Source organism: Podarcis pityusensis (genome assembly GCF_964106645.2).
Source record: "Podarcis pityusensis genome assembly, chromosome: 14".
Taxonomy (NCBI): Eukaryota; Metazoa; Chordata; class Lepidosauria; order Squamata; family Lacertidae; genus Podarcis; species Podarcis pityusensis.
Window position 1 is genome coordinate 42699495 of NC_138039.1, and position 23088 is coordinate 42722582.

The 23088-nt window shown below is 44.8% G+C and overlaps 1 protein-coding gene across 3 annotated transcripts in view; it reads right to left on the bottom strand.

Moving 5' to 3' along the window:
• Positions 1–12333, bottom strand: part of AP4E1 (adaptor related protein complex 4 subunit epsilon 1) — a 28394-nt gene extending 16061 nt beyond the window's left edge. Inside the window, exons 1-10 of one of the 3 annotated variants that reach the window (XM_080980296.1) lie at positions 12060–12333; positions 10307–10378; positions 8715–8838; positions 7013–7086; positions 4787–4908; positions 4488–4647; positions 2777–2943; positions 2405–2478; positions 1730–1852; positions 1529–1638 (exon numbers count right to left, since the gene is read on the bottom strand). In XM_080980296.1, the coding sequence (XP_080836422.1) occupies positions 1529–1638; positions 1730–1852; positions 2405–2478; positions 2777–2943; positions 4488–4647; positions 4787–4908; positions 7013–7086; positions 8715–8838; positions 10307–10378; positions 12060–12239 (1206 nt within the window). In that variant the 5' untranslated portion in view covers positions 12240–12333. Of the gene's footprint in view, positions 1–1528; positions 1639–1729; positions 1853–2404; positions 2479–2776; positions 2944–4487; positions 4648–4786; positions 4909–6986; positions 7087–8714; positions 8839–10306; positions 10379–12059 lie in introns of those variants that run through there. The other 2 variants (XM_080980295.1, XM_080980297.1) reach the window with 2 other exon arrangements.
• Positions 12334–23088: the final 10755 nt, after the last annotated feature.

Sequence of the window (23088 nt, forward strand, 5' to 3'; positions counted from 1 at the left end):
GCTTTAAGAATGGGTTACAATGGAACCATAAAGGAAATGCATAAGAACGAACGTTTCCTGCATGAACTCCCTCATAGAAACAACAGAAATGGTTCCTGTTAGAGCTCTGGTTGAGGAAGCACAAGGAAGTAAGCATACTGAAAAATGCATATGCATCAGCAAGGGAACTTCAGAAATCACGCTGCTGAGCCATTCACGTGGAGCTCTGGGTTAAACCACAGAGCCTAGGACTTGCCGATCAGAAGGTCGGTGGTTCAAATCCCCGCAACAGGGTGAGCTCCCCTTGCTCGGTCCCTGCTCCTGCCAACCTAGCAGTTCGAAAGCACATCAAAGTGCAAGTAGATAAATAGGTACCACTTCGCCGGTAAATGGCATTTCCGTGAGCTGCTCTGGTTCACCAGAAGCGGCTTAGTCATGCTGGCCACATGACCCGGAAGCTGTATGCCGGCTCCCTCAGCCAATAAAGCGAGATGAGCGCCGCAACCCCAGAGTCGGCCACAACTGGATCTAATGGTCAGAGGTCCCTTTACCTTTAAAGTGGTACCTCTGGATGCAAACGGGATCCGCTCCGGAGCCCCGTTCACATCCAGAAGCGAATGCAACCTGCGCATGCGCAGGTCGCGATTTGTGATTCACTGCTTCTGCACATGCACATGTCATTTTGACCATCTGTGCATGCGTAAGCGGCGAAACCCGGAAGTAACGCACTCCATTACTTCCAGGTTGCCACAGCGTACAACCCGAAAATACTTATCCCGAAGCTACTTCAACCCGAGGTATGACTGTACCTTTTTACACAAGTTTGCAACTGCATGTGCTTGTGTCCACACAACACACATGGAATACAGTGTTACCTTGGTTTACAACCATAATCCGTTCCGGAGGTCCATTTGTAAACCAAAACAGGTTGTAACCCAAGGTGCACTTTCGCCATTGGGGTCTCCAAAAAAAATTGGTTCGTAATAATTAAAAAATGGGTTGTAATCCAAAAAAATGGTTGCAAACCGGGACACGCACTTCCAGGTTTGACGTGTTTGTAATCCAAAACATATGCAAATCAAGGTACCACTGGACTGGACTGCAGGCGACAACCTCACCTAGAAATCTGCATGTACTCTGGTTCACAAGGGTTTTTTTCTTTTCAGCTAGAAACCCAATCTATACTAACAATTTTATTTCATTTTTATTTTGCATTCATGGATTGGCTACTCCTAATGGAAAGAACAGACCAGTACACTCCCAGATACAAAAGTAGTCATTAGTTCCAGATGGGTATCTTGCTATGCTGGCACTAAATCAGTCTAAAGGTAACATTTTTCATTTTGCTCAATATCTTTATGTCAGAAGTTAAAGAGGAATGATAACTTCTTTCAAAACCATCTAATATGCACATTATATCCCGCACAAACATGGGAAGCTGTCATTCTTACAGTAAATATCACAAATCCCCACAATGGGGAAGTAATATTAAGAGAATACCAATTTGAAATTTATTACTAAAGATTGTGCTTGTTAAAATTCCACTTACCTCTCTTTTAATAATGGGATCAGGATGATCCAAGCACTCAATTATTGTCATTTGGTGCTGCAGTGCTAGGGCAGGATCCTGCTGGACAACATATGTTAGGGCCTTTAATCCTAGAAAGAAAAGTTACTGCAAAGAATGCAAGCTGAAAACACAGGCATTCAGCATCAAACGCACAGGGTTGTGACAATCGGGAGAACTTACCCAAATATTTCAAATTAATTTTAGGTGACAGGACAAATTTTCCAATGCATTTGGCGGCCTTCTCAAGTAGATCAGATTTGGGGTAAATTGTGTAAATTGTCTGGACACATTCAAACAAGATTGCTGCAGGAAGATCAATGAAAAAGAAAAAGAAAATGATAGTTTCTGTAAAAACAAATAGGCACATGAATGTTAAACAAGTCCCATTAGTTTATAGAGACATCAGAACTTTGGTGTTGTGGCCTTTGTTGAAAGCACTCCTGAGCATGTGGACTTTTATATTTCTAGCACTCGATGTTCCATTTCTACTGGATGTATTTGAAGGATAGGCTAGCTGCTTCAGGAATGCATTTCTTACATTCTGAAACACCCTTAGTTACCTTCCGATCTATGTATGGGTACCTTTAAAGGACCACATTAATCCATGTGTTAAGACCTTCTGAGGTTCTTCTCTGAGTTCCCCTGCTTGCTAATGCTCAACAGTGATAATCACCCAGAAAGTCTGCTTACGGAATGATCTCTCAGGTATTCTCATGTCTTTTGATGGCAAGCCTAGAATTTCATCTCTTGTCACTGCTATGCACCTTAGTTCCCCAGACTCACTTCCTGCAAAGGTTAGTTCAGGCACTGAAATCTGCCCTATAGCCTTTGTTTAGAAAATGTGCTGTAACCTACCATACGTAATGTTATGGTTTATCTCTGCTCTCCTTAAAGATTCATCCAGAACATCATACATTAATTCGCTGGTCCTGTTACAAAGAGAGAAGGAACAATGTTTTTTAGCACAAAATTAGCCTCACGATCTCAGTCCTAAGTAACTTTTCATGCAGTCCAACAACCCCTTAGGATCGTTTTAAGGGGGGGACCTTCATATCATTACTGGAGCAGCGCAAAGAATGAGCCGCGTCAACGGTTGAGGAACAGATGGCAAACCCTGCCCCTTGCAAAACTTATTGTTTAATTTTTTGTTTCATGGGAGTATGGTAACAAAGTGAGAGGGACCAGTGTGAACTGTTGAAAAGTTCAAGCCAAGAAGAGAAAGTCTACCTTGGATCATCTTTTCCAAGCAGCCCCAATATTCTTAGAAGCTGGATTTGTAACCAAGGCGCTGGCACACTGTGATAATTGAAGTCTACAGGGAGTTTTCCTCCCACTACCTGCTTTAGAATAGCAACAAAGCTGCCAGTCAAGTCTTTGTATCCAAAAGAGTTTTCCTAGACAAAGAGACAAAACACAGAGAGACCTTATAGAAACAGAAACAAAAGCTATTAATGTTTCACTTACTCATTTGTCTCTCCTTGCCTTTTCATGCAAATGTTTTCTCCCCCGATTTTAAAAATCAAAATAAAATACAGCCAAGAAGCACAAAAATGTGCAAAAGAAACTCATTACGCCCATCAAAAGGTCCCGGGTTCAACTCCAGCATCTCCTGCTAGGGTTGGGAGAGACCCTAGCCAAAACGCTGGAGAGCTGCTGCAAGCCAGTGCAAGCGATACTGAATGAGATGGGCCAATGGTCTGACTCAGTAGAAGGCAGCTTTTCGTATAATAATATGTCAGAAGTGCACAAACACTGGCCTGAGCAGACAGAAATGCTGCAATGCTGATGCACAGTTAAGGTTTCTCTTGGTCACTTCACTGAAGGCATAAGCCCAGATCATATTGTGCAGTGTCCAGCGTTCTATGTCTGCTAGCAAAATACCTTGCACATTGATGAGTTGTAATGATATCCACAAGTGGAATCCAAGTCAACATTTGCACTAGTGCAGGGGTGGTAAACCTCTGGCCAGGAGATCAGTCTTGGCCCATCAAGATGCCCTATTTGGCCAGTAATGCCATTTCCCCCAGACCACATCCACTTGCCCATCAGGCTGGTGGGAGGACAGAGTTTAATACTGCATTGGCTTCACACCGTCCCCAACAGGGAACAGGATTTAATCCCCATTCATGAGCTGAATGGTGAGAGTGCAAAAGCACTCTGAAACAGTTCAAAGCTTCTTTAAGCAGGCAGGTGGGCAAGAGGACCAAGGATCTCCACCCCACACCCGACTTGAATAAATGCAGAGCGACTTCAAATAATTACTTAGTACTTTTTGCAAAGTTCTTTAAAACAGCCCCAATGCTGCTGTTCCAGCCGCCAGAGGCTCAAACAGGAGTGGTGGAGGAGCTGCCTGAAAACCCTTTGCAAAAAGCTTTTTGAAACTGCTGCACCTCTTTTCCTTTAAACATCAATGTTCAAAGTAGGGGGACAGGTGTTTCAAAGAGCAATTTTGCAAAGGGCTTAAGGCCATTGACCCCGTAGAGGCTGAAACATGAGCAAAGGGGACTGTCAGAAAGCGCTTTGCAAACAGCAAAAAAGGATTTGAAGCGGCTGCATGTTCCCAGCTGGCTGCCAGGCACTTGGGAATCCTGTGCAAGGGATTTTGAGAGGCAGGCGGGGGTCATCCATGTGTCAATCATGTGACATCATGTAAATGGAAGGTAGACTGTCCCGTCCATCTGTAAAATTTGGCCCACAAGGCTGATCCTGAGCCAAATGGAGCTCAAAAGCTTTCCCGCCCCTGTGCTAGTGGAAACTTGTTGCATGGCACATTGTGGGGTCTCTTGCACAATAAAATTAGCAGCAGCTGTGTGTGCACTCTCTTGTGCAAAGAAATTCCACTGGTGCAAAACAATTTCCCAGTGGAACAAGTGTGCTGCTAGGTGTTTTTCGATGCAGTACATGGTTATCCAGTGCTGTTGCTGTTTAAGATCCCCACCTTCACCATTTGGAGATAGATGTGCAACGAAGCAGCCATAACTCCCACGTCCCTGTCGCAAAGTGCCTTCCGGAACTTGTCGTGGATGTGCTGAACTTGGTTGGGAGCAATAAGGTAGAACTTGTATAACGCTTGGACTGCTTTTCTTCTGATAATTTCCCTAGAAGAGACAAATCAGTGCACCTTATTGGCAGCCAACTATACTGTTGTTTCATCCAGATATACCTTAAGATCCATGCTTATATCACAGTTCTGGAATTGAACTCAGGTTCCCTAGAATTTTGTAAGCAAAGACATACTTTGAATGCTGAAGCTTATCTTCTATTAGTGGAAGGACAGCTGGAATCATTTCCCGTGGAAAGATTTGGCTTGCCACAGTCAGAGCCATACATACTTCCAGGAGGTTAGTACTCTGCAAATCCTGTCAAGACACATGAAAACAAAGCCGTTAATTTCCCCCTCATGTTAAGATCTCTCATAATGCACAGTGGTACTTCTAGTTACGAACTTAATTCATTCCAGAGGTCTGTTCTTAACCTGAAACTGTTCTTAACTAGAGGCGTGCTTTCACTAATGGGGCCTCTTGCTGCCACTGCGCCGCCGGCACACAATTTCCATTCTCATCCTGGGGAAAAGTTCTCAACTCGAGGTAACTCTTCTAGGTTAGCGGAGTTTGTAACCTGAAGCATTTGTAACCTGAGGCGTTTGTCACTCGAGGTACCACTGTACTTTCAAAACAAATGAACACAAACAAACAGAACCTGTTTACAATTTTTACTTCCATAAGCAACACTCTGTTAGGCCTCAAATTTGCCAGGTTTGAATCCAAGCTATAGCTTCACACTACAAAAGGTGGGGAGAGGCTCTTCTGCTTTGGGTATAGGACGGTGAACCAACCATGAGCCAATATTATGGCTCCTGCGTGGGGCGATTAGCCTTTTTTGACTCACACTTCCTCTTTAGCAACCCATGTGACCACCTCCTTTTGCGGCTATTTGGAGGGCATGTCCAGGACCTGAGTAAGGGACGCGGGTGGCGCTGTGGGTTAAACCACAGAGCCTAGGAGTTGCCGATCAGAAGGTCGGCGGTTTGAATCCCCACAACGGGGTGAGCTCCCGTTGCTCAGTCCCTGCTCCTGCCAAACTAGCAGTTCGAAAGCACACCAGTGCAAGTAGATAAATAGGTACCGCTCTGGCGGGAAGATAAATGGCATTTCCTTGCGCTGCTCTGGTTTGCCAGAAGTGGCTCAGTCATGCTGGCCACATGACCTGGAAGCTGTACGCCGGCTCCCTCGGCCAGTAAAGCGAGATGAGCGCCGCAACCCGAGTTGGTCACGACTGGACCTAATGGTCAGGGGTCTCTTTACCTTTACCAGGACCTGAAGGGGTACAGGATTTGGAAAGTCTGCTCCTCCTCCAACCAACTCACATCCCTGGTCCAGGCCTCTGTCCCATCTTAGCTGTTGTGCCATTACACCTGCACATCCCATAGGCCACGGTGAGAACAGGATGTTGCACTACACTGGCCTGATTCAGCAGACCTGTCTGACGTCGTGTCTGTATTATCTCATGTGGCAAGGGCATTGGGGCAGGGGGCATTGCTATATATCCCACAGCCTCTCAGCAAGTGGATCAAGAATAAGATTGTTCCCTGGAACTGCAATTTCAAGTGGAAGAGCAGTGTGGCTAGGAAGGGGAACCACCACTGACAACAGGGGACAACACCGTCGAGTCTCCTCCTGAGAGATCTCAACCATCGAGTCTGCTGCCTGAGAGAAGAACTGTGTGGCAAGAGCTGCCCTGTCCTCTTGGCCTGGATATTGTCACCTGCCTTCCTCTTGAACTTGGGGGATGGCGGAGAAGAGTGCTTCCAACAAGAGACCACTCTTTATCAAGACAAAACCACCACTAACATCAGCGAAAAGCTGCTGCTCTTCCAGACAGCCAGAATCCCCATTGACAAAACTATGTAACTTTGTGAAAACTGTTACTTGATGAACTTGCTTTTCCCTCCTCCTGCCCAATTCCTTTTTCCTTGCATGCCGTGTCTTTTTAGATTACGAGCTAGAGCAAGGACTGTCTCAGAACTGGTTTTTGTAAGCCACTCCCAGAGTCATTTTGGCTGAAGGGTGGGGCGTTAATAAACGTCTTAAATGAATAATTACTAAACCTTTCTCTTTTTGGATTTTATTTTTTTGCAACAACAACAAAACAAGTCCCACAGCACTGGTTTGATTGTCACTGGGCTTAGAACAGATTTTTTGGAATGGGGAGGGGTTGCAGGAACCAACACAAAGATTCTGTGTCTCAATAGCTGCATTGTACGCAAAAGAAAAGTCCCACAGACCCAAAAAATCTACCTGAAGATTTTATTGATTTTCAGATATAACAGATTGAAGAAAGGAGTTTATTAATAAATACATCATATGAGGGTTTTGAATTAAAGTCTTTCTTTTTTTAAAGGAGAACAACTCAGGCCTGAGGTCAGTATGATGTTTACCTCCAAACTTCCCACAAAACTGTTACCTTCACAACTGTATTCACAAGCAGAAGCAGCAGTTCATGGTTTTCATGAAGAAATAGAGAAACTGCCAGATAACCTAAAAGAAAAGAAAGATTAACCTATATCAGGTGTTCCAACTTATTTGTATTCCATTTCTGTCATGCTCTGACTTGCAAGCTCAAAGCAGCTTATGGTTTTCCCAAAACACAAAATGCTTGTGTTTTGGAAAATCTAAATAACAAACTGTCTGAGAAACAAAAAGGCAAAAATTATTTTTTTAAAAAAATATTATTATACTATTCAATAATGAAAACAACTACTATTAATATGATTATTATTATTATTCTTTATGCCTCAGCCACACTGGGTGGCTTCCAACACATATAAAAATATAATAAAACATCAAACATTTTAAAATTCCTGATACAAGGCTGCCTTCAAATGTCTTCTAAAAGTTGCATAGTTATTTATCGGCTTGACATCTGATGGGAGGGTGTTCCACAGGGCGGGCGCCACTGCCAAGAAGGCCCTCTGCCTGGTTCCCTGTAACTTCACCTCGCGCAGTGAGGGAACTGCCAGGCGACCCTGAGAGCTGGACCTCAGTGTCCGGGCTGAACGACGGGGGTGGAGACACTCCTTCAAGTATACAGGGCCAAGGCCAAGATAAATATTAGTTATTTTAATATTAATATTTAATATTAGTTTGCCTTTCTAGAATCTCCCAACAGTATGCCACAAGGGTAGCTACTGGAGAGTAACAGTGAAAAGCAAAACCTAGTCCATTAGAGCAGTGTTTCCCAAACTTGGTCTCCAGCTGTTGTTGGACTACAACTCCCATCATCCCTAGCTAGCAGGACCAGTGGTCAGGAATGAGGGGAATTGTAGTCCAAAAATAGCTGGAGACTCAAGTTTGGGAAACACTGCATTACAGCAAAGGAAGTTTGCGGATTTGCAAGCTTTGTTTCAGCATTTTATACTATCATAAAACTGACTACTTAAAATTTGGCCCATGGGGATGTGGGGGGAGGTGCCTGCTTCTCCAGCTAGCGGGACAAGATTTATAGGCCAAGGAGTGGTTAATGTTTCTCTGCAGGAAGAAACTACCCATAAATAGGTGGTGGTGCTCCACCCTCTGTTTAAGAAGCCTTCACTGAATCTGGAGGTACTGCCTAGTTCTTATGATCTACCACTTTGGGCTCCATCATCCAGAATTAAATCATGGGTAAGTAAAGGTAAAGGGACACCTGACCATTAGGTCCAGTCGTGGCCGACTCTGGGGTTGCGGCGCTCATTTCGCTTTATTAGCTCAGGGAACCGGCGTACAGCTTCCGGGTCATGTGGCCGGCATGACTAAGCCGCTTCTGGCGAACCAGAGCAACGCACAGAAACGCCGTTTACCTTCCCGCCGGAAGGTACCTTACCTATTTAGCTACTTGCACTTGACATGCTTTCGAACTGCTATTTTGGCAGGAGCAGGGACCGAGCAATGGGAGCTCACCCCGTTGCGGGGATTCGAACCGCCGACCTTCTGATCAGCAAGTCCTAGGCTCTGGTTTAACCCACAGCGCCACCCGCATCCCGCAAATCATGGGTAGTAAAGGACTTATTATGGACCAACCTGCTCAGTTCTTGCGTTCCAGTGAACCTGCCACAGTCCTAAGACAACCAGTTATACATGAGTTTTGATGAGCAGCATACTGTCACGTGATGCTTTGGAATACGTACCGACCCTTTTCTCAAAAAGGTTTCCTTGTTGTGCCAACTTGATGGCATGGATGTATCCGAAAGAGGCCTCATAGCCCAGCATCTCACAATAGATCAGCCTCACCATGCATTCCTTCATCAATTTCTGAAATGCAAGAAGCAAATCACAAACTGAAATAAGTGGGCTTCTCAAGTGCTAGTTCTACAAAGAGCATCAACATTAACAATGCTAATGAATTCCAGCAAACAATTAGCAAGCTGTATACAACACCAAAAAATAAAAGAAGAAGCAATTATTTGCTACTATCTGAATGTGGCACGGGAGCTATTACCCACAGATGGCAAAGACTAAGGACCACTTCTGGTATCTTCTTTTTAAAATCATGGGAGCACTTTCACTATTCAATCCTGCTCTGGTTAAGGCTGTGATTCCGTTAAGCCCCCCCCCCCCATTTTCAAGCTTTTCTTTAACATTACAGTGAGTGCAATCCTATTCTGAAGATTCATCAATTGGAGAGCTATAGGATTCAAAGGAGGTCCCACTGCACCACTATGATAAATAGCCTAGGGTAGGTCTAACTACAGTCATACCTCTGGTTACAGACGCTTCAGGTTGCGTTTTTTCGGGTTACGGACGCGTCAAAACCCGGAAGTACCAGAACGGGTTACAGTGGTACCTCGGGTTACATACGCTTCAGGTTACATACACTTCAGGTTACATATACATCAGGTTACAGACTCCACTAACTCAGAAATATTACTTCGGGTTAAGAACTTTGCTTCAGGATGAGAACAGAAATTGTGCTCCTGCGGCGCGGCGGCAGCAGGAGGCCCCATTAGCTAAAGTGATGCTTCAGGTTAAGAACAGTTTCAGGTTAAGAACGGACCTCCGGAACGAATTAAGTACTTAACCCGAGGTACCACTGTACTTCCAGGTTTCAGCGGTCATGCATGCGCAGAAACGCCGAATCACAACCCGTGGGTGTGCACACGCGGCGCTGCAGGTTGCGAACGTGTTTCCCGCATGGATCACGTTCACAACCCGAGCGTCCACTGTAGATCTCATCCTAAATCTCTGGTCCTAAACTCTGATCCTAAACCTCTGATGCCTTGCGGGAGAAGTAAAGTCTAAGGAGTAAGTCCTACACAAATTTGGAGTGTAGTCCCTAAGGTGGGTGGATGGAGCCTTTCAGCAACTCCTGCAGCCAAGCTGGAGCCATATTGCTTTGCTTTCCATCAGCAAAGCCAAGAAGAGGGCCCAGGACCTCCATGCACACTGCCCAGGCTTGCGCCCCGTGGAAGTCACTTTGGTGCAGCAGTTTGACTTCACTCCTGGAGGTACACTCCATTGTCTCTCAAGAAAGACGGGTGGCAGCAACAACAGGCATGGGGAACCATTGGCCCTCCTGATGTTGATGGATTTCAACTCCCTGCCAGCCTCAAACCAACACTCTACTGTTGTAGATGATGGCAGGTGCAATCCAGCAACATCAAGAGGGCCAAAGGTTCCCCATCCCTGCTCTAGTGGAATATCTCATGGAACATATACGCCACTAGCAAAAATCGTTCAAACGCTAGGACAGGCACAATTGGCATTCTCTTTTACAACTTACCAGTGTTGTAGTGGGTGCAGAAACTGTTGCTTTTAAATTATTTAATTCCTGTTGGATTAGTTTTTCTTCCTCCTAGTAAAGAAAAAATTCAAAGCATTTTGTAAATACTTACTACTTCACTAGACATAAAACTATAAAACAAAAGGCACTTTGTCACATATGTCAGCCAAAAAATATTCCTATTTTCTTGACATCTATACATCAATAGTGTATACAATTACATTGGACTTCCGCATATAGTTGGGTCTGTTTTTTTAAGCACACCATCTAGATGTCAAAAAGTTTTTCACAATGCAACACAATATTTCATTTTTTAAAAATAATAATACTCTTATTGCATATCTGTTGATGCATCCTACCATAATGTCCTTAACAATTTTCTGCTGTCAATGGGAAGTTAAACACATGCCTAGATCCAGTGCTTTTTTCCTAAAAAAAATGTTTATGGGTACTCACATTTTCCTACTCATATTGAAATACTGCCCCTCAATGAGGCCAAACTTAGATTCTCCAAATGTTTAGGGGTATGCGTACCCCTGCGTCCTCCCAGAAAAAAGCACTGGTAAATCTCCCGCTGAAATCAAGGCGCATGAAAGAATGCCTAACTTTGCCTGAATCACGGCTAAACTTCGAAGAACCAAACTTTTTAAATAACCAGTTTTGACAGCATGAAATGCTGAAACAGAGCATCCTGGTCACGTTTGCAAATTTGTAATGTTCATTCCAACCTTGTAAAGCTTTTTTAAAAAAACTTGCTTTCCTGGGAGCTATCTAACAGGTCATATTCTTCCTTCTTTGGCCCCAAACCTGCAACCCTCCCAGGAACTTAAGTGCCCCACATCTGATCAACAGGACGAGTTGCCCTTGCTGCCCTGATAAACTAGGGATTCCCTTTTTGGATTCCTCCTAACCTAGAATCATATTCTCCATCTGCACACACCCTGGGTACCTCCCCCCACCTTCATTTTTGTTTTTGATTTTTTGGTCTCAAATTCTTTATTTTGCGCCAGTCAGGGGCAGAAAGAAGCACTCCCTAAAAACAAAAAAATTACCACCCCACTACTGATAACAGCGGATAAAATGTGCTTGTTTTACTGCACTAAACTCTCTTTCTAATCCACAAAACCTAATTCAACCGTTCCCCACCTCAAAAGTTGCAAGCATCTTTTTAAAAAAAAAAAAATCCCCAAGATTGGCAAATTACTCCATAAACTTCCACAATATGATATGTAAACGATAATAAAATAATCTGTTTGACATCCTATACACCCTTTTCAAATGTGGCTCTTTTCTGGGTGGGGGGCTGTTATTGGGTTGTTTTTATTCTGATTATATACGCTGCGATCTTTTCTGTGAACCGCCCTGAGACCTCCGGGTATAGAGCGGTATATAAACTCAATAAATAATAATAAATGAATGAATAATAATTAAAAAGCCACGTAAAACATCACGATATTGCCACACAAACGCTGCCAAAACAAAGCCGTTTCATACATGCAAACTTCCGAGGACGCTGCTGAAGGAGGCTCGCCCTCGGCCGCGTCCTGAGGCGAGCAGCACCGTGGGGCACTCTGTGCATGCCCAGAGGCACTCTCGCCGCACCCTACCCATCCCCCAGATTTCCTCCGCGCTGACGAGGGACCCGAGCCCGGCTGCGGGTGGAAGCCGAGCAAAGGCCTCCCCTACTCGGAAGCAAAGCCCCGCCGGTTCCCAAGGAGGCAAACCAGGCCCCGCAGCCCCAACCCCCGCGTACATGTTTGGAGGCGAGCGCGGTGATGCTCCGGATGAGGCCGCCGAGGCGAGAGGTGGCCGAGCTCCGGCCGGGTCCTCCCCCGCCGCCGCCGCCGCCGCCGCCGCCCAGCCCAGCCCCCGGCTCGTGCTGCCCCAGCAAGCCGGGCAAGGCGCTCAGCGTCCGCTCCACCACGTCGCTCATGCCCGGGCCGGCGCCACGGCTGCCCGGGGCCGCTGTCGCAGCCCGGAAGGGGAGGCCCCGAGCCTGACGCCCCGGCCCAGGGAGAAGAGACGCCGGCCTGCCAGCCGCCGCTGCCGCCTCAGCGCGCACTTCCGGGCCGCCTCGGTCGGCGGAGAAGGCCGCTCGCCGCCCCCAGGAGGGCTTCCTCTCGAGGAAGGCGCCGGGCAGGGAGGCGGAGGAGGAGGCGGCCGGGCTGGGATCTAGAGGGAGAGCCAGGCGCTGCGGGGAGAAGTTATTTTTATCCTTTTTATTTTTATTCTGACATTATTATTATTTATTAGGTTTTTTTCCCCCATCCCGAAAACGAAACTCAGAGCGGCTTACAAAAACCGGGCGTTAAAGAGGAGGATAGAACAGCCTAAAACACATAAGTGCTATTTTTATTTTTATCTATTATTATTATTATTATTATTATTATTAATTAGGTTTTTCACCATCCCAAAAATGAAACTCAGAGCAGCTTACAAAAACCAGGCATTAAGGAGGAGGATAGAACAGCCTAAAACACATAAGTGCTATTTTTATTTTTATCTATTATTATTACAGTATTATTATTATTATTATTTATTAGATTTCCCCACCACCACCCCGAAAAGGAAACTCAGAGCGGCTTACAAAAACCGGGCGTTAAAGAGGAGGATAGAGCAGCCTAAAACACATAGGTGCTATTTTTATTTTTATCTATTATTATTATTATTAATAATTAATTAATTATTAGGTTTTTCCCCATCCCAAAAATGAAACTCAGAGCAACTTACAAAAACCGGGCATTAAGGAGAAGAATAGAACAGCCAAAAACACATGTGCTATTATTATTATTTACAGTGGTACGTCTGGTTGCGAACGGGATCCATTCCGGAGCCCCATTTGCAACCTGAAAGGGACACAACCCGCGTCTGCGCACACGCAGGTTGCGATTCACTGGTTTTGCGCATGTGCAAGCAGCGAAACCCAGAAGTAACCCTTTCCGGTACTTCCAGGTTGCCGCGGGACGCAACCTGAAAAGACGTAACCCGAACCGAACATAACAAGAGGTATGACTGTATTGGGGGTTTTTTCCCCATCCCAGAAACAGCACCCAGAGCAGTTTACAAAAACCAGGCATTGAGGAAGAGGATAGAACTGCCAAAAACACATATTCTATTATTATTATTATTGTTGTTGTTGTTGTTGTTGTTATTTATTAAAGATTTTCTTGTTTTACAGAAGTATGTGTAATGTCTCTCGTATTTTTTCCATGTAACATTTTTACAAATCTCAACAAATGAAAATGTTGTTATTATTTATTAGGTTTTTTCCCCATCCCAGAAACGAAACTCAGAACAGCTTACAAAAACTGTGCATTAAAGAGAAGAAAGAAGAGCCTAAAATACATAAGTACTAGGATATAGACAACTACACAAACGATGAGATAGGAGAGCCATCTTCAAATATCTCAAGGGCTGCCCCACGGAAGAGGGAACAAGCTTGTTTTTCTCCTGCTCCTGAGGGTGGCCAAGATGACCAAGATTCTGGAAACCAAGCCTTGTGAGAAATTGGTTGAAGGGGTTGGGTGTTCAGCCTGGGGAAAAGGAGACTGAGAGGAGATAGGATAGCCATATTCAAATATCTCAAGAAGGCGTGGGCATAGCCAAGGGGTGATGGGCAGGGGAGCATTGAAAGTACGCTATTAACTGTGGTTCTGACCCACCCACCCACCCCACAGCAGATGCCTGCCCTCCAACAGCTTTTGGGGGCAGGGCAGGTGATCTCCTAAAAAAGCTCAACAACTTTGTCTACACCCATGTCTGGAGGGTAGGACTCGAACTGGTGGCTTCAAGTTACAAGAAAGAAGATTCCTACTAAATATCAGGAAATACTTCCAAACACTACGAGCTGTTCGGCCGTGGAATGGTCTCCCTCAGGAGGTTGTGGACTCTCCTTCCTTGGATGTTTTAAAGCAGAGGTTGAATGGCCATCTGTCATAGACGCTTTAGCTGAGATTCCTGCATTGCAGGGGTGTTGGGACTTGGTGAGCCTTTGGGTCCCTTCAAACTCTACAATTCTATCATTCTAGCCATACTGTATATAAAAACAGACCCAGCCCACTAAAAGGCAATAAAATCAAGAACAAAACCCTGTGTCATCTAATACACGTCTGGTATGTAATGAGAGGAAGTTCTAAAGGATGGTGCCACCACACTATAATTCCTATTGGTCTTTTTGCAGTTTTTATGGGAAATTCTTTGAAACAAATCAAACTTAGCACTAGGGATAGAAAGCCCTATTGCTTTCTGTGGGATTTGTTGTTTTTGAGTGAACATATGCTGAGCTGGGCTGCTAGACAATTTGTTTATTGAACATTCATCTAGATCTGTTTGCACAAAGTTTGTGGAGATGTTAGAAGACCTCTGCTGTTTGTTAAGCAGGTGATTGGATAACCTTGTGTCAAAGCAAGTGTTATCTATACTTTGCAGTGCATTTTCTGGTCACTTTCCTTCTTGCAATAAGATCTTTTGGAGAAGAGCCTCCCCATCAGCTGTAACAGCACCACAAAGTTTATCATTGAATTGTAAGTTGGATGGGACCCCAACCCTCTGAAATGCAGCGATCTTTTGCCCAATGTGGGGCTCAAACCCACGACCTTAGGTTTAAGAATCTCACACTCTACTGACTGAGCTATCCCAGCACTTGATTTAATCCCATCTGAAAACATTTTATCACATGTGGTGGGATTGTAAGATTATTTTTAAAAATATATGAAATATAATGAATTGGGGAAAAAATGTTTAAATTAACTTTTGTGAAGAAACCAGAAGCCTTTTTGTTAGGTATTCTAGGACAATAAATGCCAAAGGAAAATCGGACATTATTAATATACACGACTATGGCAGCAAGAATCTTAATAGCACAAAACTGGAAGACTGGAGAAATACCATCTAAAGAACAATGGCAAGAAAAACTGATGAACTATGCAGAACTGGCCAAATTAACGGACAAATTGCATGAAAAGGACAATAGCGGTTTTGGAAAAGAATAGGAACCCTTTACAACATACTTGCAGAATCAACAACAAAAAATAGACTCATTGGCAGGATTTAAATAAACATTTACAACTTTATTTACAGAGAACAAGAAATATAATTAGTGATAACAGACCATTATGTAAAAACAGCAGGATGTAGCATTCGATGTAACAAACCAGAAATGGAAGTTGGGGGAAGTCAACAGGGAGGGGGGAAAGTAGAAAATGGATGTTAAATGATGAAACTGAATAATTGTTATGAGAAAAGAAAATTTATTTAGATAGATAGATAGATAGATAGATAGATAGATGATAGATAGATAGATAGATAGATAGATAGATAGATAGATAGATAGATATTAAATCCCATCTGAAAACAGCAACAGCCTGGAAGCACCTCATGTCACCCATGTGCCTGCTCAGTCTACGGTCCAGATGCTAATTGAAGATGACCGACTTATAGCTGCTGTCATGGTCATTCCCCAACCAAAGGAATGCACACAGCAGATAGTTAACTCTATTGTCTGAATACCCCCACACACTAGTCTAACGTCCAGGCAGCTATTCCCCAATTTGTGCTCTATACAGCATTTGCAGCAACAGGGGAGACTATGCCTGTGTGGAAGCTTCCTTTTATTTTCCCTCTTCAATCCCCTCGTACGTAGTTCTGGGAGACAGTGGTGCAGGAGAGGATGGGAAAGCACCCAGCCCTTCACTTGCCTGACTCTTCCTCCTCTTCTTCCAACCCATCCTGTGCTCCAGAGCTGGAGAGTCCTCTCCTTCTGACTCTCCTGGTCTCCTGGCTGGTACAGTTCCCCACAAACCACTGCCCCCCCAAGTTAGACTCCAGCCCCCCTTCCCCCAGTGCATAATCAACTGCCAGTTCCCGGCAAGTGGCTGCTCTCTCCTCTTATGGATCTTTAAACCAGACTTGGACCAAAATATCAGAAGATCCAGCAATAAAGTATGTAAATGTGCACGAGTACATTAGGGTGGCATGGAATCATTGCCTAGGGGAGCCTTTATATCAAGCATGAAGAATCCATGTCTCCAGATGTTGACTCAAACTCCCATCAGCCCCAGACAGCATAGCCAGTGATCAGAGATTATGGGAGCTGGAGTCTGAAAACATTTGGAGGACCACAGTTTTCCTGTCCCCACTTCATGTTTCCCAGTCTGTTAAAAGGCTAGGAGAACATTTAAATCACCCAACCACAGGAAGAGGTCTCCTAGAATTTGCACTGTGACCGAAAACAGCCCTTTGCCTCAGAGATACATGAATTGTTGTGATTTTGGTAGCATTTGGAACTTGAGAATACAGTAGCGCATGATGTTAATATTGCCGACGCTCCTCATGAATAGATCCCGGGGAGCCAGAAGGTGGCACCACGACACAACTTTTAAAATAATAATTTAAGAGTACACAGTGGCCAACCAAATGCCTGTGAGAAACCAGCAAGCAAGATTCGAGCACAAGAATACTCTCCCCTCCTGTGGCTTCCAGCAACTTGTATTCAGAAACGGTGAGGCAGAAGACAGCTGTCATCTCTGTTCCATGAATTGGTCTAATGCTTTTTAAAAGCCATCCAAATTGGTGGCCATCACTGACTCCTGTGGGAATGAGATCCATAGAATAACTATGCAGTAAATGAAGAAGTAGGAACTTTCTTCCATGATCAGTGATTTCACTCAGTATAAGCCAGGATCCTGGATACAGTGAGTGAGGTTGTTCCTCAAGCAGAATCTAACAAAAGATTGGTCAGCAACTTACTACTCCTGGACTAAAATCAGCCCACCATTTCCTGCTAGAAAATGTCCAAGAGTGGCTGGCACCCATGGAGACTGGTAGGGTAGAAAGTGGGGAGGGGACACAGCCGATGATAGGCAGAGCCAACTAATTCTGATTTTGTCCCCATCCTACCTCCCCGCTGCATTCTTGAAGGGGAATAATAATAATAATAATAATAATAATAATAATAATAATAATTTATTATTTATACCCCGCCCATCTGGCTGGGTTTCCCCAGCCACTCTGGGCGGCTTGCAGCAAAACACTAAAATGAACCTATTAAACATTAAAAGCTTCCCTAAACAGGGCTGCCTTCAGATGTCTTCTAAAAGTTTGGTAGTTACTTTTCTCTTTGACATCTGGTGGGAGGGCGTTCCACAGGGTGGGCACCACTACCGAGAAGGCCCTCTGCCTGGTTCCCTATAACCTGGCTTCTCACAGTGAGGGAACCACCAGAAGGCCCTCGGCGCTGGACCTCAGTGTCCGGGCAGAACGATGGAGGTGGAGACGCTCCTTCAGGTATACTGGGCAAAGGCCGTTTAGGGCCTTAAAAGACAGCACCAACACTTTGAATTGTGCTCGGAAACGTACTGGGAGCCAGTGTAGGTCTTTCAAGACCGGTGTTATATGGTCTCAGTGGCCGCTCCCAGTCACCAGTCTAGCTGCCGCATTCTGGATTCGTTGTAGTTTCCGGGTCACCTTCAAAGGTAGCCCCACATAGAGTGCATTGCAGTAGTCCAAGCGAGAGATAACTAGAGCACGCACCACTCTGGCGAGACAGACTGCGGGCAGGTAGGGTCTCAGCCTGTGTACCAGATGGATCTGGTAGACAGTTGCCCTGGACACAGAATTGACCTGTGCCTCCATGGACAGCTGTGAGTCCAGAATGACTCCCAGGCTGCGCACCTGATCCTTCAGGGGCACAGTTGCCCCATTCAGGACCAGGGAGTTCTCCACACCCGCCTGCCTCCTGTCCCACAAAAACAGTACTTCTGTCTTGTCAGGGGAGACTTAAACTGGCATGAAGTCCTATCCCCTGGTATAGTTTTAACAAGGAAGGCAGGCAAGCCATCTTTCATGGATGCCTCAGAAGCTTTTCCTGCATTGCAGGGGTCTGGACTTCCATTGGAAGGCAGTCTTCTCGCTGCTGAATGAATCAATTTATTACGCTCACAGACCAGAAATACGGACATATACCGTGATAGAGAACATGCAAATATACATAGGTTAAAATTAAACTCTATAAACTAGAGCACGGTAAATAATACAGATATAAAACAATTAAAATACGTAGGTTAAGACCTTAAGCACTGATGTAAAATATGCATGTTAAGACATTCGCTTGTTTTGGGACAGGAGGGAAGAGGAGCACATGGAGAATCTCATTCTGTTCCAAGACAGAATGGTGCGTGTGTGATGCTTTCAGCTGTGAGTACACCTCAAGCGCCAAGCGCGTGTGGTGTGGCAGAGAACTGGCTTGGCCTTCTGCACTGAGCTTTGCTTTAAATTGGCCCCTCTGGGAAATCTGGTTGTCAGAGGCTGCCGCAAAAACTTGAAACTCTGCTACAATTTCCCATTATTGTGATTCAGCTGCTTTGCTTGGCTGCTGTTTCAGCTGCATCTGGCGGTCTCCTCCTTCCAGCACTCAAAAACTGGCTGCGAGGGCAGTGCGTTATTCCTTTCCTGGTCATCCTTGCAGGTCCTCTGCTTGCTCTTTGCTTTTAAGCAATTCTTGGGTAAGAGAGAATGATGTGAACGGTGATATTTTGCATTTCCCACCGCGCTTCCCAGCACAGTGACTACTGAGAGCTACAGTATCTAGCAAATACGCAAGGTGTCAGAACCACAAAAAGTACCATAAATGAAAACAACCTCATCCATGAACACAATGGATAGATCAGGAGTTGAAAGGGCAAAGTAGTAAAATGGATTCTATCTATAAGGAACAGGTATGCTAACTGTTTTGTGGAATTTAAGTATACATAAATTGTTTGATGTCCCCTTTTTCTTTTTAAATAATTTTTATTCCGTTTTCCATATTTAATTACGTGTCATTACACAAATCTATAACATAAAGCATTGCTCAGACAGAGCATCAACTTCCTTCCCTCCCTCTTTCTGACTTCCAAACACCTTTTACTAAATTCTCGCATTTCTATAATCACTTTTTTACCTTAAATCTTCTTCTTTTTTATGAGAATTACCTCCTTATATGTAAAGCGCTTCCTTATTTTCACATTACAAAGCATTTCAATTCAAACCTACAAACGTTTTCAAATGTTTACAATTTTCTTTCTCTTTGACATCTGGTGGGAGGGCGTTCCACAGGGCGGGTGCCACTACCAAGAAGGCCCTCTGCCTGGTTCCCTGTAACTTGGCTTCTCACAGTGAGGGAACTGCCAGAAGGCCCTCGGCGCTGGAGCTCAGTGTCCAGGCAGAATGATGGGGGTGGAGACGCTCCTTCAGGTATACCGGACTGAGGCCATTTCGGGCTTTAAAGGTCAGCACCAACACTTTTAATTGTGCTTGGAAACGTACAACCACAGCTTTCCTCTTGAGTCAAAGAACTGTGTCTCATAATACCTACTGGCAGGTCAAACAGTTACTGAGGCTCCAGCAAGAACACAGAACATCATTCCAAATTGCAAAAAAATTAAATTTGCTGTCTGGACTGGGTTTTCTTGTGGATTTAGCCTAGAGACATACGGTAGTAGTTGTTTTTAAAGAGAGCTGAAAATGGTTTGAGGGATGTTTCCTTTTCTTTGGAACACACCAATATTTTTGGGGTCACAGTATCATCTCTGGTCAAGCAGGTACTGCAAGTCTTGGAAAAGACAACAGAACCATGCAGCCCCTGTTTATTAGAGGGAAACATAGGATGAGTGTAGACTTCCTCATTAACAACCATCTCCCTTTCAAACCACCTTCAACTCTGTGTGACAACTATCCATTCTCAGCCTGTCATTCATAGGATTCCTAAGAGTTCCTTTCCTATGAGCCCCATGAATTAATTTGAATGGCAGGAGTCTCTTGGTGTGCGCAGCCCTTTGGATGGATGTCACTGTATACTCCACTGAGATGAATACAGAAGCCTTTGCAAACAGAGGAGCTCAGTGTATGTAAACAAATCTGCACCCATCACAAGCAGAAAATGGATTACAATAACCTACCCCAAACGCATCTCCACAGCCACTAGTGCTGGAAACTTGTTTTGTGTGTGTGTGTGCTTTCTTAAATGAGAGCTGCAGTTCTGAGGAACCTAAATTTCACTGTCCAGTGCCATCCCAAAATGCTCTATATAGCACTTTTAAAATGTATTTTTGGTCAAAAGGCAGCATTCAATGCAGTGCACCACACTGACCCTCAGGCTTATTACATTCCCCCTATTTCAATGTTATTCATCTCATTTCCCTGATTTTGTTATTTTTAATGCCCAAGAATCATGGCAGCATCCCAAGCAGATCTTTGGCAATTCATTAATTTGCCTTCGGCCGCTCATAATTGACTGAATTTGGAAGGTTTATTGCTCAGCATTGGGCTAGGAATAAGGAGTTGTCAAAAGAGCATAGAGTAATTACAGCGGAAGAAGGAAAGGCAGCTGTGGGAGACAAATTTCTTTTTGATTGTGTTAGCAAATTTGGGAACCTAATTTAAAGCTACATGATCATTAGCCTAGAAGCACAATGACGGGAAGGAAAACCATGCCACATGGGGCCTGGAAATTGATCTGCCTGGTTTTCTGTCTCAGAATTATACAGTATCTTTGGTTTAGACAGATTTCTAGTGATACCTTACTAAAGGTGGCCACACCAAGGAAGCTTTGGGATCTCTCAGTTATCAGTACAATTATGAGGATTTTCTAGGGCTTAAAACAGAACTCAGATTCCACAATGTACTATTCTCATTTTGTAATCTGCATGATAGTAAGAAAGCCAGAATACACCATCACTACCTTCAGCCATAAATATGAAGCTGTAACAAGTTCACTATTGAGCATGTACAAAGTATCCTTCTGAGCAAACTCAGGCATATGTTCAAAGACAGCTTCTATGTGCAAAGTGCCATAACTTTTTCTTCATAACTAAGTAAGAGTGAAAGCATTCATGCACACACACGTGAACACACACACACAAAAATATGTTTGTAGATAGCTAAGGTTTCAGGCTGATTAATAAGATTTTGGACTCTGAGCTCCTGGAACTACCAAGACGGCCCCATGAGTTATGTTACAATATTCACCGCATAAAATATATCATTATTATTGTTGTTGTTGTTGTTGCTGCTGTTTAGTCGTTTAGTCGTGTCCGACTCTTCGTGACCCCATGGACCAGAGCACGCCAGGCACTCCTGTCTTCCACTGCCTCCCGCAGTTTGGTCAAACTCATGCTATCATTATTATTACCGTATTTTTCGCTCTATAAGACGCACTTTTTCCCCTTCAAAAATGAAGGGGAAATGTGTGTGCATCCTATGGAGCGAAGACGCCATAGCCCCGCGACCCTCTCCCGGCTGGAGAGGTGACGCGCAGCTATGGCAGGAGCCTCTACAGCCCCGTGTCACCTCTCCAGCCAGGAGAGCGCGTGCGGGGCTAAAGCAGGCCCCCACGACCCTCTCCCGGCTGGAGAGGTGACGCGCGGCTATGGCAGGAGCCTCTACAGCCCCGCGTCACCTCTCCAGCCGGGAGAGGGTCGCAGGGCTAAAGAAGCACCCCGCGACCCTCTCCCGGCTGGAGAGGTGACGCGCAGGTATGGCAGGAGCCTCTCTGCTGCGCCTTTCTGCTGCTCCCTGACCTGCTCTTTGTGGCTGGTGGTGGGCTTCCCCCCGCCAGCCCCAAAGAGCAGGTCGAAAGGAACCTGAAGCCTGGAGAGCTCAGTGCACACCGACCCCTCTCGCTCTCCAGGCTTCCAAGGTAGCCGCCTGAACGCACCTTAAACGGCACCTTGTTTTAGAGCGGGAAAACAAGAGGGGGAAAGTTCTCCCCCTCTCTGCGCAGCGCCTCCTGCCGCTTCGCTGAAGGGGCATTGGGCAGAGAGGGGGAGAAAATTTTTTTCTTGTTCTCCCCCCTCTAAAACAAAGTGCATCCTATTGTCCGGTGCGTCCTATGGTGCGAAAAATACGGTATTATTTAGGTCTCAGGGCAGGTTACAACAATTAAAACACAATGTTAAAAGCAGTTTAAAACAACTTACAACCACAGAATAAGGTGGTTCTTTAAAAGAGGTGTGTTTGGTATTTATTAAAAGCTGTATAATGAAAATGCCAAATGCAGCTCTGTGGGGAGAAAGTTTCACAACTTGGAGCTGCCACGGAGAAGGCCCTCTTCTGGGCCTCCTTCACCCCAAGCTTCTGAGGGCATGGGAACAAGCAATAAGAAGCCCTCTGCCACTATTAACACCCAAGAAGGTCTGTAGGGAGGGAGGCGGCCTTTCAGGTATTTGGGACCTGGGTAGATTAGGGCATTAAGCACTAATGTCGGCACCTTGAATTGGGCCCAGAAGCAAAGCAGCAACCAATTATTACTGTCTGCGTTTCTATGTGTTTCTTTTCCCTGTATTCCCACTGTTTGCCATTCCACACACACCCCAAAAAATGTGCATGTCTACCTGTAAAACATCATGGATCCGGTGAAGTGAACTGCAGTCCACAAATGCTTGTGCCACAATAAATTTGTTGGCCTTGAAGGCGCCACAAGACTCTCTGGTTACTGTTAAAATACATCTCTGATCCTGATCTTTGAAAACTCATAAAGAAGCCTTAAAAAGATCTTTTTTCACTTCTCAAACATGTGTGTATGTCTGTGTATGCACGCACATTTCTGCTCTTCACAAGATAGATGATAAAAGGTGAACTGTGGCTAAACTGATATATCATGCCCTGCAGCTCAGGAAAGATGAAACTGCTCTGTGCAGAAGGGAAGAATGTGGGGGTGGTGATTTAGCTATTATGCTCGCTTGCTGCTGCAACGGGTCTCAATTTTGCCAAGGGAAAACCCATTCTTTGCAACAACTTGCTTTTCT